This window comes from Phodopus roborovskii, unplaced genomic scaffold, assembly GCF_943737965.1.
Source record: "Phodopus roborovskii unplaced genomic scaffold, PHOROB, whole genome shotgun sequence".
Classification (NCBI taxonomy): Eukaryota; Metazoa; Chordata; class Mammalia; order Rodentia; family Cricetidae; genus Phodopus; species Phodopus roborovskii.
In genome coordinates, this window is record NW_026126482.1 from 9,835,378 (window position 1) to 9,850,002 (window position 14,625).

At 46.4% G+C, this 14,625-nt stretch overlaps 1 protein-coding gene across 1 annotated transcript in view; it reads left to right on the forward strand.

Moving 5' to 3' along the window:
- Sptlc1 (serine palmitoyltransferase long chain base subunit 1) overlaps positions 1-14,625 on the forward strand; it is a 39,200-nt gene that overhangs the window by 16,927 nt on the left and 7,648 nt on the right. The window contains exons 6-12 of the mRNA XM_051194273.1: positions 1,100-1,232; positions 7,129-7,258; positions 9,105-9,194; positions 9,570-9,677; positions 10,622-10,717; positions 11,032-11,128; positions 11,292-11,346. Of these exons, the coding sequence (XP_051050230.1) occupies positions 1,100-1,232; positions 7,129-7,258; positions 9,105-9,194; positions 9,570-9,677; positions 10,622-10,717; positions 11,032-11,128; positions 11,292-11,346 (709 nt within the window). The remainder of the gene's footprint in view (positions 1-1,099; positions 1,233-7,128; positions 7,259-9,104; positions 9,195-9,569; positions 9,678-10,621; positions 10,718-11,031; positions 11,129-11,291; positions 11,347-14,625) is intronic.

Consider the following 14,625-nt stretch of genomic DNA (forward strand, 5'->3'; position numbering starts at 1 on the left):
TGTAACCCAATACTGGAATTGAAAACTTCATTTGGCGACAAGAGATAGCCAGTTGGCACTCTCTCCCCCATTTTTTGGTGATTTTATTTAGATCACCTTCATATATGTATATATTTTAGGAAGATTCTACTATATTAGGTTTCTGTACTACCCCTTAAGTGGCCCTTAATTTTAATTGTCTCTCTGTATTCCCTCCCTCATCCTCCCATCCTAGTGACCCCTGCCATCCATCCATAACTCTCTGTTCTACTGCCCTTTGCTGAACCCCGTACCTTATACTTGCCCCGTGTGACTCTTGGGTTTACACCAGCATTCTTAAGCTGCTTCTCCTGACTCTGTCCCTGTGTGAATTTAATTCCCTGGTGTACTTGGGGGTGGCAGTTGCTGCACCTGAGCCCTAACCTGGACTGTGAGAGAAGTGTGTCTTGGTGCCTAGTGTGTGGAGCTGTGTTTGTTGAAGTGTGAAGGCCGCTTGTGGAAGTGGCCAAGCCTCAGCAAAGTGCTCAAGGGAAGATGAAGTGGGTGCAGTGAGTGAAGCCATGGCTCTGGGCTTCGCAGGGCAGCAGAGTAAGGAGGCAAAGAGCCTGATCGTGGTCTGTCACTGCCAGAGCAGTGGGGTCAGAGCTTGACTCCCGGGCTTCTGGAACACTAGGAAGCCTGTAGCTAAACTGAGGTCTCCATTTGCCATGCATGAAGGCAGGGAGCTGCTTTTAGCTCACATGTCTCAGAAGAACTTTGGGTCCAAAATTATTTTAATCTAGAGTTTTTTGTGGTTTTGTTGTTGTTGCTTTTAATTCCATTTTCGGGGCTGGTGAAGGGCTCAGAGAGAAGCACTTGCTGCCAGACCTCAAGACCTGAGTTTGATCCCCAGACCTAAAACACTGATGGAGACAACCCACTCTCAAAAGTTGCCCTCTGACCTCCACATGTGGGCTGTGGTACAAACACAGACAAGCAATAATAAACATTTTTTAAATTGAATTTTATCTGTAAGGTGAAAGAGGTAGTAATTAAACTACTATGTGCTTACTTTCATTTGATAGTAAAGGAAAAAGAACTATAAGACTGTTTTAATATTTCAACTTTCCCTGTAAAATAGATGTCCATCTGGACTTGGAAGAGCGCCTGGCAACATTTATGAGAACCGAAGAAGCCATCATTTACTCGTATGGATTCTCCACCATAGCCAGCGCGATTCCTGCGTACTCTAAAAGAGGGGACATTGTTTTTGTGTAAGTGCCTTTGCCTACACCAGATTCCTTCTGAGACAGCACCTTGCTGCCTGGCTCAGCAGGTCACATTGGAAACCACCTGCCTAAAGGAAGAGGGGATCTTCTGCGATCTTTGTTTTGTTTTGCTTTTAACTGTTTGGTTTCCCCAGCCAAGAGCTATGAGACCCTTACCCAAACGGTGTTTGACAGTGCAGTAGTCACTTTCCTGGAACCATGATTGTTTTATTGATGTCCTTCCCTGTCAGCTCTGTGGCCCTGTCGTGCCCTGAGTCACCATCACAACCTCACATTGCTTACTGTGTCTGGCCACATTCCTTCCTCCTTCTTAGTCTCCAGGTTGACCTTGACTCAGTGCTCATTAAGGGTATAGGGGCTGAGGCAGGGGCAATGGCTCAGTGCTTAAGAGCACCGGCTGCTGTTCAGAGGACCCGGGTTGATTCTCAGCCTCCACGTGGCAGCTCACAGCTATCTGTAACTCTAGTTCCAAGGTATGCGATACCGTCTTCTGACTCCTGGGATACCAGGCACACGTGTCATGTACATATATATAGTCAGACAAACACCTATACACATAAAATAAAATTTTAAAAAGTCTTTTTAAAAAGGATATAGAAGCCATGAGATGGGGGTGTCCCTGGCTGCCCACAGCAGGTCTACAAACTCAGGTGAATTCCCCAATGCATGGTGTGGCTGTTGACTGCCAGAGGAAAGCCACTGACTGTGTAGTGATAACAGTAGGTAAAATCATCTTTGCAGTTACCATGAGGTTTACAAAAACATCTTTTCATTATAACAAGCTGTTTTCAAGTGATTGCAACTTACGCATCATAAGCATAAGACAGAAACAAAACTAAACTAGTATGGAAACTCTGCCCTTGTATTCCTTCCTCCCATTTAAATGTTTCTTTTTTCCAGTTTTGTGTATAGTTGTATGTGGACATGTATGTGGACAGCCAAAGTTGATGTTTGCAATTAGACTGGGTTGTTTTCTACTTTATTCAGGGCCACTCATTCAAACCCAGATCTCACTGATACAACTAGTCTTGCTAGCCTGTCCGCTCTGGGATGCTCTCTTTACAGGTGGAAATCCAAATTCCAGTCCTGTTGCTTATAAGGCAAGCACTGTAACCACTGGACCATCTCTCCAGTCCCCATGTACATTTTGAGTGTCATATTTACAACTTTCTGTGTTGGCTATCTCAGCCTGCTGAAATAGTTGTTGTTCTAGGGTCTTATGTTCTGGTTTTTAAACTGTACTGAAGATATGAGTGGTTTGTACTCATTATTGATAATGTGAGCATCTCTGTCCCTGTGCAGAACTCCTCCCTTTAGAATTCTTTCAGGATAGGTGGGTAGACATAGATTCTTCCTGCTCTGGCTTGTCTGGGGTCATCTGCCTCAGCTTCACCTTCATCTACTTCTCTCTCTCTCTCTCTCTCTTTTTTTTTGGTTTTTCAAGACAAGGTTTCTCTGTGTAGCCCTGGCTGTCCAAATACTTGCTCTGTAAACCAGGCTAGCCTTGAACTCACAGAGACCCTCCTGCCTCTGCCTCCAGATTTCTGGGATAAAAGGCATGCAGCACTATCACCTGGCAAAAGAAAGATCAGTCCTGAGAAGTTCATTTTTTTTTTTTTTTGTTTGTTTGTTCATTTGTTTTTTTGAGACATCACCTTCATTTCTTTTTTTGTTTTGTTAATTTATTTTTATTTTATGTTCATTTGTGTTTTGCCTACATGCACATCTGTCTGTGAGAGGTGCCAAATCCCCTGGAACTGGAGTTACAAACCCTTATAAACTGCCACGTGGGTGCTGGGAATTGAACCCAGGTCCTGTGGAAGAGCATCCAGTGCTCTTAACCACTGAGCCATCTCTCTAGCCTCCTCACCATCATTTCCAAATGATAGCTTTGCTGTATAAAAAATTCTTTATTGGATGTTTCTGGGGTTTTAGTTTCTCTTTCTAATTGAAAACCCACACTACTCTGTCCTGGCTATAAAGTTTCTGTAGCAGATTTTGCTGGAGACTTAACTGGGACACCTTGTGAGTCTCACTTTCACCTCTTAAGAACCTGATAGTGATATGTTCCCAGAAGTCTTGATGTGGTTGGTCCATCTGGCTCGAGATGACCGTTGACTTCCTAGACCTGAGTATTGGTAGCTGTCTCTTTGGGAAGTCTTCTACCCTGGTGGCATTCTCGGGTCCTGTTTGAGCTCCATCCGCCTAGCTCCTTGCTTTTTAATGCTGCTCCAAAGCTCCCATGAGCTATCTTTATCACACTTAATTTTTTCCCTCCAGATAACCATTTGCAAATAGTCTGTCTCTGAGCTCAGTAATTATCTCTTGAATTTGACCTCTCCTGATACTGATGTCTCCTGCCATGTTTTTTATTTCACTTTAGTGTGTGGGTTTTATGTTGTTTTTGGTTTTTGTGGTTATTGTTGTTGTTTTTCTCAAAGAGTTCTGTGTATTTGTTTCCTCTTATCAGGTTTCATGTTAGAGTACTGAGAAGTTTACCCATGCTTCTTCTGAGCTCCTTGGGTTTCCTTAGAATGGCTTTTCTGAGTCTTCCTGTGAGTCCTCCTGTGACTCCTCCTGTGAGCCCTCTCCTGTGACTCCTCCTGTGAGCCCTCTCCTGTGACTCCTCCTGTGAGCCCTCTCCTGTGACTCCTCCTGTGAGCCCTGTGACTCCTCCTGTGAGCCCTCTCCTGTGACTCCTCCTGTGAGTCCTCCTGTGACTCCTCCTGTGAGCCCTCTCCTGTGACTCCTCCTGTGACTCCTCCTGTGAGTTCTCCTGTGAGCCCTCTCCTGTGACTCCTCCTGTGACTCCTCCTGTGAGTTCTCCTGTGAGCCCTCTCCTGTGACTCCTCCTGTGACTCCTCCTGTGAGCCCTCTCCTGTGACTCCTCCTGTGAGTCCTGTGACTCCTCCTGTGAGCCCTCTCCTGTGAGTCCTCCTGTAACCCCTCCTGTGAGCCCTGTGAGTTCTCCTGTGAGCCCTCTCCTGTGAGTCCTCCTGTGAGTCCTCCTGTGAGTCCTCCTGTGACTCCTCCTGTGAGCCCTCTCCTGTGACTCCTCCTGTGAGTCCTCCTGTGAGTCCTCCTGTAACTCCTCCTGTGAGTCCTCCTGTGAGTCCTCTCCTGTGACTCCTCCTGTGACTCCTCCTGTGACTCCTCCTGTGAGTCCTCCTGTGAGTCCTCCTGTGAGTCCTCCTGTGACTCCTCCTGTGAGCCCTCTCCTGTGACTCCTCCTGTGACTCCTCCTGTGAGTCCTCCTGTAACCCCTCCTGTGACTCCTCCTGTGACTCCTCCTGTGAGTCCTGTGAGTTCTCTTATGGGTTCTTCAATACTGATTATGGTATGGTCAGTTTCTGGCACCTTGTGGTGTAGTGAGGTCAGGACATTTTCGTTTTGTTTTTTAAGATTTCTGTTTAGTTTGTGGGTGTTTTATCTGCATGTATGTATGTGCACACCATGTGTGTGCAGTGTCCACAGAGGTCAGAAGATGGCATATCCCTTGGAACTGGAGTTAAGAGTGGTCACTAGGCACCATGTGCCGTTAGGAATTGAACCCAGGTCCTCTGTAGAGCAGCAGTGTTCTTAATGGCTGAGCCTGCCCTCCCACGCCTGTGTCCTCGTTTATTGAAGGCTTTTGATGGTTTGGGTGTGAAACATCACCTGGGCCCTGAAGGAGTCGTGACTCTTTCCAAGCTGCCTTTGCTGGATGGAGCCTGTCTTTCTAGCATGAGCATTGTGTTTCCCCAAATCCAGGCTTACCAGAAGTGGGCTGTTGTATCACCACTCTTTGAACACTAGAGGGCAATCCAAGCCCAAGTTCATCTCAAATTCATGGTTGGTAAGTTGTCTAGGGATGAATCAGGAAAGGATTTTCAGAAGCCCCTGCCATAGACCCAGGCACTTTGTCTTCATAGTCACTGGCACACAATCAGACACTACAGGAGTCTGCCCACCGTGGCAGACTCATTGTAGATAGATGTACTCTGCCTCCTGTGCCACACCTGTGGCCATCAGCAGTGCCAAACTATGTGATACCACAAGGCCTTGAGCCTGCACATCACAGGGGGTGCACAAGAACACACCTGCTCTGGACTAAGAGTGGCATGGACTCATGGCCCAAAATCAGTGCAGCTGGCGTAGGTGACCCTGACCCTTACAGATCTTTCACACACGGAGGTATCCTGCTGCCGGGGAAATCTCTGTCCTCAGACCTGAAGAGGGCAGGGGACGGTGGGAATTAGTGTCTTCTCTGTACCAGCTTTCTCCCGTTTGACACTTCGAAGTCATGTCTCTGTGCTTTTCTTGTTGTACCTCCATGGACGGACTCTTGGACCACACTGTATGGATGAAGGCAATCCCTTGGCTATCTAGACAGATAGCAAGTGGCTGACACCAAGTTGGGTTGTGCCTGCATTTGACATCCTTGAGAGCCTGCAGAGACTTGGGGTTTCACTGTACCCCTTGTGACTCTTCACTTGGCCTTGCCTGTTTGGCTTTTGCTCACTGTCTTTAGCCTGCAGATTTAAATAATTTTTTGTACTAGGGTTTTAGCCAGCTTGTTTGTGTCGGCGGTTCTAATGTCTTTCTCTTCTACTATGAGAGTGTTAGATTGCTTGCTTGACACCACCACACCATCACCACCTCCCATCCTTGGAGCTCTGCTCTCTCCTTTCCAGACCGTTTCTCTCTGACATGCACTGACTCATTTCAATATGTCTTCCTATTCACTGACCCTTTCCCTCTAGTCTCATTGGCTAATTTGTTTCTCAGGGTGCTTTCTCCGTAGGGTAGGACTCTGTAGCTTCTGTTCGCTCGGATTTCTGCTTGAGTTCCCTTGTTTCAGGTGTGTCTGTGACTGCTCATCGCAGCATTTTTATGCTGGATGCTTTGAGTTCATTGTTGGGTCATCTTGGGCTCTGTCATCTTCGTAGTGATACTTGATGGAAGTAATACTCAGTTGGAAACCAGGTATTTTCATGTTATGTGGCTCCAGTCTATACTGGAGCTGCTGACCACAGGTCTCATGTACCCCAGGGTAGCTATAAATGTGGCCCAACACAAAACTCTAAACGTAAAACATTGTGAGGTTCTTTCCACCTTCTAACTCGGTTGTGTTTCTGGAACATGGACAGCAGATGACGGTGTTGTGGAACCGTCTGTGGGGGTCAGCTTTCTCTGACACTGGGGAAATGGGAGGTGGGAGACTACCGTGTCATTCTGAATGCCAGGCGCGTTCGGTCCCAGTCCCTGCTTCAGCCTGGACACCCAAGGTCAGACTTTTCTGCATTGCTGCTGGTTGGTGGTGACAGTGCTGATTTCCCGTGGGTTTTCTTACCCAAGTGGAAAATGGGGGTGGCTGATTGTTACCACATTAGTTAGAAGTTTGTGTTTCCGGGGAAGGATGCAGGGTGCCATTACAGTGACCCTCCATAGGCCAGTGGCTAAGTTCTTTCCTCTGCCTCTGCTGGGGCGGGTGAGCTTAGACCCGTTCCCTGTGCTGCTTGACCGTAGTCACCTGCCGTTGCCCGGGAGTTTCCCTCGTGGTGGAGAGGTGAGTCAGTAAGCAGAGATGCCACTGGCAGTGTGGTCGCCAGTGCTCTCAAAGTCCTTAGAGAAGGGTGTGTGAGCATGCTCAGATGCCACCCGCAGTCCTGACTTGAGAGAGGTCACCCTGCGGCCAGTTGTGTTTCTTGGGAGAGAGGAAGTGAGGTAGTCATGTGGGTAGGACTTGCAAAGTGAAGAGCAAACAGGGATGTGAGTGCTCCAGCACTGTTTGCTGTGTTTCAGGTAACAGTTGGAGGCTGTCAGCTTACAGAAGCAGGCATTCTTCCTGGAACGTTGACAAGGCCCTCTAACCCCGGTTTGGTGCCTCTCCCCGTTGCAGGGACAGTGCAGCCTGCTTTGCTATCCAGAAAGGATTACAGGCGTCGCGCAGTGACATTAAGTTATTTAAGCACAATGATGTAGCTGACCTGGAGCGACTGCTGAAAGAACAAGAGATTGAAGATCAAAAGGTACGGTCCTTTGAAGACCAGTGTGCAGCCCTTTGCACTTCCTAAGCAGCTGAATTATAGATGAAATGCTGGCTTGTCCCTGAAGACTTGCCTGGGGATCACATTTGGATACTAAGTAAGGGTGTTCCTGCTTGTTAATGTATTTCAGGTTGCAGGGCCTTGTCACATTTGGGGGGAGGCGGTCAAGGCGACTTCCTACGGGGGCCAAGGGGAGAGCAGCAGCTTGCCCTTGAGGAGACACAGTATGGGTTCTGTGTAGGAGCTTGGAACACATGAAGGCTGTAAGGAAGTGCTTGGGTTAAATCCAGAACATACTTAAGTCTTCCTGAAGCTCCAGGCAGCTGCTGCCCTTGGGGGACAGCCTCCCTAAAGAGGGGATGCTGGAAGGCTTGAGCATCCCTAGTGTGGGGATTAGGAAGTGTCTCCCTGGCATGGTGGGAGATTAGCACAGCATCATGATGAGGATCATAACTGTCTTTCCAGGCAGTGTGGGTAGGAAAGGCCGGCTGAGATGGTGACAGTGTGTGGACTGTGCCGGAAGCCCGGTTGTCACATCTCAGGCACCCCTTCAAGTACACGTTGCCCAAACAACTCATTCATAACTAGAGTGTCTGGTGAAAGTGCTCACCACCCCCATGGTTTTGTGTTCATTTAGATTTTCCCTAAGCATTTGGGTTATTCATTCATTCTGTCATCTGTTTAGGAGTCAGCCTGTGTGATAGATACTTCATGAATATGCACATTGTCATATTGAATATGCATAAACTCATTATTTTGTGCTCAGTATACTATCAGCCAGTGTTCCATATTTACACAGTTAAGAAAAAGCTAAAGGAATTCTGAAATTGAGACAGTCTCACAGATTTAATTCTTTCAGCAGACTAAAAAGATGGCCTTTATTCTGATTAAGTACTAGATCCCAATCACCAGAATAAATACTGTTTTGGAGAGTGTGACTAAGGAGTCAGTCTGCCGGAGATTTCATGGCTAGATTTAGGAGCTGTCGTGCTCAAATTTCATGTGTGCTTTTCATAAGATTTATAACTATGGAGTTTCTTGTGGGTAACAATGAGAAAAACAATTATGTATCTTAGAAATTCAATTTCACTTTTTTACTGATTAATTTATACCTCATTTTTCTGCCAGGAGTATGCTATTAAATAATTTCATAATTTAGAAATTTCTTCTTACTTGAGATGCTGTCTCTAGAAGAAGATTGGCACATACTTACAGTATGATGTAAAAAGCAAAACAGAGGTAGCTGCTTGCTTCCAGCACTAAGAATGGGAGGAGGCAGTGTGCCCACAGAGGGGATCTCTCCAGTAAAGCCATGCTGTAAGAGCTGGAGGGATGCCTCTGGTCAAGAGCACTCATTGCTGTTGCAGAAGATTCAGGTTCATTTTCCAGCATTGTGACTCCAATCCAGGCATCTCGTGCCACCTTCTTCTGACCTGTGGGCATTGCACACATATGCACATGCATATGTGTAGGCGAGACACTCATCATATACATAAATATACATAAACCTCTTAAGGGAGCAAAGTAAAACTGTTTAAGTAAAACTTAAATGATCACATGTAATACTTCTAAAAATCATATTCTAAAATTTCTACAGTAAAATCCTGATTTTGGAAAGAGTGATGCATACATAAATATCTAAAAGAAAGGCAAAAGCTATGGCATAGAATTCTTCTTTATTTAGTTTTGTTCATCCTAAGTCCCTTATGTTGAATATTTTAAACTCCTAAGCAGATACTTGAATGGATATTGGGAGAACACTTGAGTAGTGTTGTTTATTTTTTTTAAGAATTTTTTTTTATGTTGTTTTTTTTTTTTTTTTTTTAAGAATCCTCGAAAGGCTCGTGTGACTCGGCGATTCATCATCGTGGAAGGCTTGTATATGAACACTGGAACCATCTGTCCTCTTCCAGAACTGGTGAGCAGCCCTGTTGACCTTTCACTTATAATCACATTTAAAGCATGATGCCTGGGACACAAGGTTACACAGTGGATGAAAGTGCTTGCGTTTCAATTCCCAGAACCCACAGGGTGGAATGAGAGAATTTACCTGTGAGAGCTGTGTTCCAACTCCGCACTCAAGCTGTGGCATGCGCACACACACACAAACACACATGCATGAATGGATATTGATTTTAGAGTCTCAGATCTTAACAAGTAGGTAAATTTGCAAATACAGAATTCATAGATATTGAGGGTCAGCTGTCAGTACTTTTACAAATTTTTTCTACATCAGACATTCTGTATGTTGCTAATGGTGATGATACTAAGCTCAGTTTTGTTTAACACATAGGTTAAGTTAAAATACAAATATAAAGCAAGAATCTTTCTGGAAGAAAGCCTTTCGTTTGGAGTCCTTGGAGAGCACGGGCGAGGAGTCACAGAGCACTATGGGATCAACGTGAGTTCTCAATGGGGAAGCGCTCCTGTAGGAATCCCGTCAGAGGCCTGAGAAAGAGCCTTCAGCCAGTCACAGGCTCCTGAGGCTTTTATGTCTGGGGGGGATCTGGTCAGCCCACTCAGGGACCATGTTCTTCCCTCTGGGATTTTTGGTTGCCACAGATGGGGGTAGGATGTTGAACTTGCTTTCCCTGCCTCTTCCAGAAGCAGCTAGTTTTGTATGATATTATTAAGGTCATTAAGAATTGCCTTGGGAGCTGGGCATGGTGGCACATGCCTATAATCACAGCAGTTGGGAAACAGGCCTTCATAAGCTACATTAAAAAATCCCCACACAAACAGCAACAACAGAACAGATTCCTAGTCCTTTAAAAGACATTTTGAGTATAAAATTCCTACATATAATCTGTGGGAGTACATATGTACAATTGTACCATATATCTTTGTGTAGCTGGTGGTATGTGTGTACATATTTAATATGTAGCTTTGGCACACACACATATGCTATCGAAATCACTGCTGAGAATGGGTTCAGCAAAGCTACTAAAGGTCCCAAACAGTTGAATAACATTGACCCATTTCCTTTACTAAAGGGAAATGGATCCAGAGTGACTAAATGCTCCTAGAGCCTCTCAGGCTGGTGATAGCCTCCTTGCTGACCACCAGGGGGAGAGTTAAAGGGTGCCTTCTCTCCAAATGTGGGTGATGAGTTTTGCTGTGTGTATCACCAAGCTGATGGGTCAAATGTGAAGTCCCCTTGGTAGTCTGCACTGCCTGAGGGAAGAGTGCAGAAGAACGCTGCATGGCGCTAGCTGGACAGCTGACATCAGCACATGGCTGTGGGTGGGGACGCAGGGAGATGGAGCGCTGGCATGGAAATGCAGTGAGGAAAAGCTCGGTCCTCAGAGGGCCTTGGCGGTGATTGCTTTCTGTTTTTCCTGGCAGATAGACGACATCGACCTGATCAGTGCTAACATGGAGAACGCTCTCGCATCTGTCGGGGGCTTCTGCTGCGGCAGGTCGTTCGTGGTTGATCATCAGGTGATGCTTCTTAGAAATGAAACAGTCCCAGATGGTTGTCCCCACCATCACTTCAGAATGCAGCTTCCAAGACAAGCCTTAACTCGTAATTTACCACTTTTTTATTTAAAAGCCCGTTTTTTAAAGGGTAGCTCAAAGTGTTTACAGACACATAAAGCTGCCAGCTCTTAAGAAGGCATCTTGGGTTTGTTCCGTTGTCCCTCGGCTGTCCTCATGGAACACTCATCTTGCCTGCTGTTCAGATGCTGTGGAGATGTGGTGTCTTCCAGGTGTCTCTCTAGAGAAAGAATGTCTGTGTCTTTGTTTCTCCTTAGCGGCTCTCTGGACAAGGATACTGCTTTTCAGCTTCCTTACCTCCCCTGCTAGCTGCCGCCGCCATTGAGGCTCTCAACATCATGGAGGAGAATCCAGGTATAGCCTTGTAATGGCTTGTTCTATTAACTGTTGTAACAACTTGCTTTCTGGAAGAATTAGCTTAAGTGAATTATTTATCAGATTGAATTCCTTTAGAAATCACGAGTCCTTGATACAAAACCAAACTTGTTGAGGACATCAAACTTTCTTTTCTATGCAGGCATTTTTGCAGTTTTAAAGAAAAAATGCCAACACATCCATAAATCTCTACAAGGGTAAGTATGGTGGTTTGCAGCCAGAATAACATGGGTCTACACCACACTTAGCAGCACTGCAGTTCTGAGTTCTATGGGCTCTGGGTCCTTTGCCCACACAACAGCCACAAAAGCAAACCTCAGTGCATGCAGCTTCGAATACAACCGGACCAGCCATTTGCCGCTGTCATAAAGGCAAGGCCTCGTTCTGGAAGGTACATGATGTATAGTGGGCACTGTGCTGAAGAGGAGGAAAGTCAGCAACAGCTCCCCAGGGATGACCCAGGTGCGCGTGGTTGATGTCATCAACACCGAGGGCAGCGGTGTGTGCTGTGTACCCAGCAGTCCCGAGTCCCACTGTCCATGACCCTCTTAGCAAAGAGAAGTGGGTCATGAGTGTTCTTTTTCAAAAAGAGAAAAAGAAAATCTTCAGGCTGGCATTTGGTTCCATGGGAAATGAATGCACATTGTTCTAGATCTTCCCTTTTGCTCCCTAAGGAGATGTGTGTCTCCTGTGTTGTGAAAGTTCTGTCTCCTTTGTGAGATGTGGGATAGACGCTGCTGAAAGAGAAGGCAGGTGATGAGTGGCTGCAGCTGTTGGGTAGGACAGACAGACAGACTGGTGCTCCGTGTGTCTGCTGGTGGGGAGTGCCTCTTGCATGATTTACGGTGGCAGGGGCACTGCTGTTGCTGTGTGCTGTGAATTTTCTGGCACAACACAGCACGATGGAGGACTGCACATCCACTCGCCTAGGTGCCTGTGCTCCAGCTTTCCAAGTCCTGTCCTACCTCCTCAGACTCTGTCCGGCCGTCGTTGGCTGCTCCTGCCTTCTGTCTCTATCCACCTACTCTAGTGGATGGCCAGGCTTCATGCTGTCACTCAGGAACTCCCTGGATAGTCATGGAAAGTGTTTTTCTGTTACAAAGAATTGTGTGTGTGTGTGTGTGTGTGTGTGTGTGTGCGTGTGTGCGTGTGTGCGTGTGTGCGTGCGCGCGCGCACTGTCTTATCTGTCTGTCTGTGTCTGTATATACATGCATGCTTATATATTGGGAGGACGCGCCTGGCTATTGCTCTTTAGTTGGCATCCATCTTGTTTTTTGAGATACAGTCTCTCATTAGCCTAGAACTTGCCCAGCAGGCTAAGCTGGCCAGCCAGCAAACTTTGGAAATACACCTTCCTCCCAGCCCCCCAGCACTGGATCCCAGGATGCACCACCACACTCAGCATTTTTTTATGTAGTTTCTGGTCATTCAAACCCGGTTCCTTGCTTACAAGGCAAGTGCTTTTCCCATTTTCTTTTCGAAGGACTGTTGACTCTGCTTTGCTGTCAGTCCCTCCCCTCTCTTGGGTCAGTAGCTCCACCCCTTCCTTTATAATACTGTCCCTGGGACTCCCTCTGTCAAGTTCGTTTCTTCCTGCTCTTTGTTGCTGGTCGTATCAAGAGTTGTGCAAGCTCTCTCCACATGGTCACGTTGACCTTTCACTGGAAACTGCGAGCTGATTGTTGTTTCTGTAGTTGATCAGATTGTGGGTTACCAGTGATGACGATGGTACAGAATCCCCAGACCCCACTTTAGAACTCACCTGACCCAGTCTCATGGTTTTCAGCTCCAGGACCACTACCTTCTTTTGATTCTGCTGCAACAAACTTGTGGACTTCCTTTTAAGACTTTAAATTTCTCCATCTTAGTCCCCTTGGAAGGCTTTCTTCAGCACCCAGCTCTTTAGGGTGTAGCCTCAAATTATTTCATAATTATTGTACGTGAACAATCACAGGTGTTGTGTCTCCTCTGTGGCTGGATCAGGGCTCCATATTCCAGGTCAAGCTAAGCATTCATGGGAAGACTCTCGAAGGAACTTGGTACACATTGTCAGAGGCGGTGTGGAAGGGAAATAAAACAGAAAAGAGGCAAGAATTGAGGAATCCTAGTGGTTTGAATGAAGATGGAGGAGCTTAGAACTGTTGGCCTTGAATCTTAACAAGATCTCTCTTGTGTGGAATGAGGTAATACATTGTATGGCGAAAAGAACAGAGGCCAGGGTGCCATTTAGGAGATGCATACAGACAAAAGGTGGCTGACCAACTCCATAATCGCAAGGGAAAGTGCTGGACTGTATATAATGCAGGGAGAGCCAGCAGGCTCTGCCAGAGGTTGACCTGTTGGATGTAAGACAGAATCACGGCTGATCTAAAGCTGTACTCTGAGGGACTGGATGAAGTAGCACCGTGGGGAATAGCCAGAACCATGGAAGGAGAGCGTGATGGGGAGGTTCAGTGCGAGGTGTATGTCACGCTTCACCTGCCCATCAGATGCGCACTGGAGAGCAGCCTTGGGTTCCCAAGTTTACATTGGGAAGCCCTGGCTGAAGAGGTGTTTTGCCTCGTGAGCAGATGGATAGGGCTTGAATGCATTTCCCAGTGTAGAGGGTGGAATCCACTGAGGAGGGGGAGTGGCCAGTGAGCAAGAGGTTCCTCCTTTGTCTGTGAGGTTGGGTTCAGGGAAGTCATCTGCCTGCTGTTTGCCTCCAGCAGAGCCTGAAAATCTCCACTGTGTCTGGAGATGGTGTGTGGAGTGGACTCTTCCTAAAAACTACATGGTGGAGGCCATGGTTTCTTTGCTGATGACTCTGAGCCTAGGACCTAACCCTGGGCTTGGTATTTACTGGTCTGGGTGAAGTGATGTGTTTGCAAAGTGTGTTTGCAAAGTGCCTTAGTTTGTGAATTTCAACTACAACTCTGTCCGCGTGGTCTCAGCACAGACATAGGATTCTGTTTCAGTCATCCTCCACCAGCCTGCTCTTCCTGTACATGGCACATCTGCTTACAGCACACGCTGGCTCAGTCCATGATACCTTGTGTACACTGAAGGAAGGCTGGGTCATTTGAGATGCCATTGGAAAGCATAATTTTTAAGGTTCTTCCCAAGGGGATTTAACCTAAGAAATTGACAGGTCTTGGGAGTGTGTTACATAGTTTCTGCTTTGGAAAAAACTAATGTAGGTCTTCCCACACTACAGATGCCCTTGGTTCTCAGGATCTAACCTCAGCTCTGTAGAGAAAAAAGCTAATATATTGAATTTGTTCAAGTAAAGGAGACACTAATAAGTATTGTTTGGGGTGAGTTGTAAACCAAGTAAGATTAGCTGCCAGCCCCTCACAGTTCCTGTTACAAGCTTTCCATCACTGTAATAAAATGCTTGAGGCAATTAACTGATGGATTGGAAATGTTGTTTTCTTCACTATTTTGGGAGTTCCAGTCCAGGATTCTTTGGGGACTCTGAACAGAGCCAAGTAAC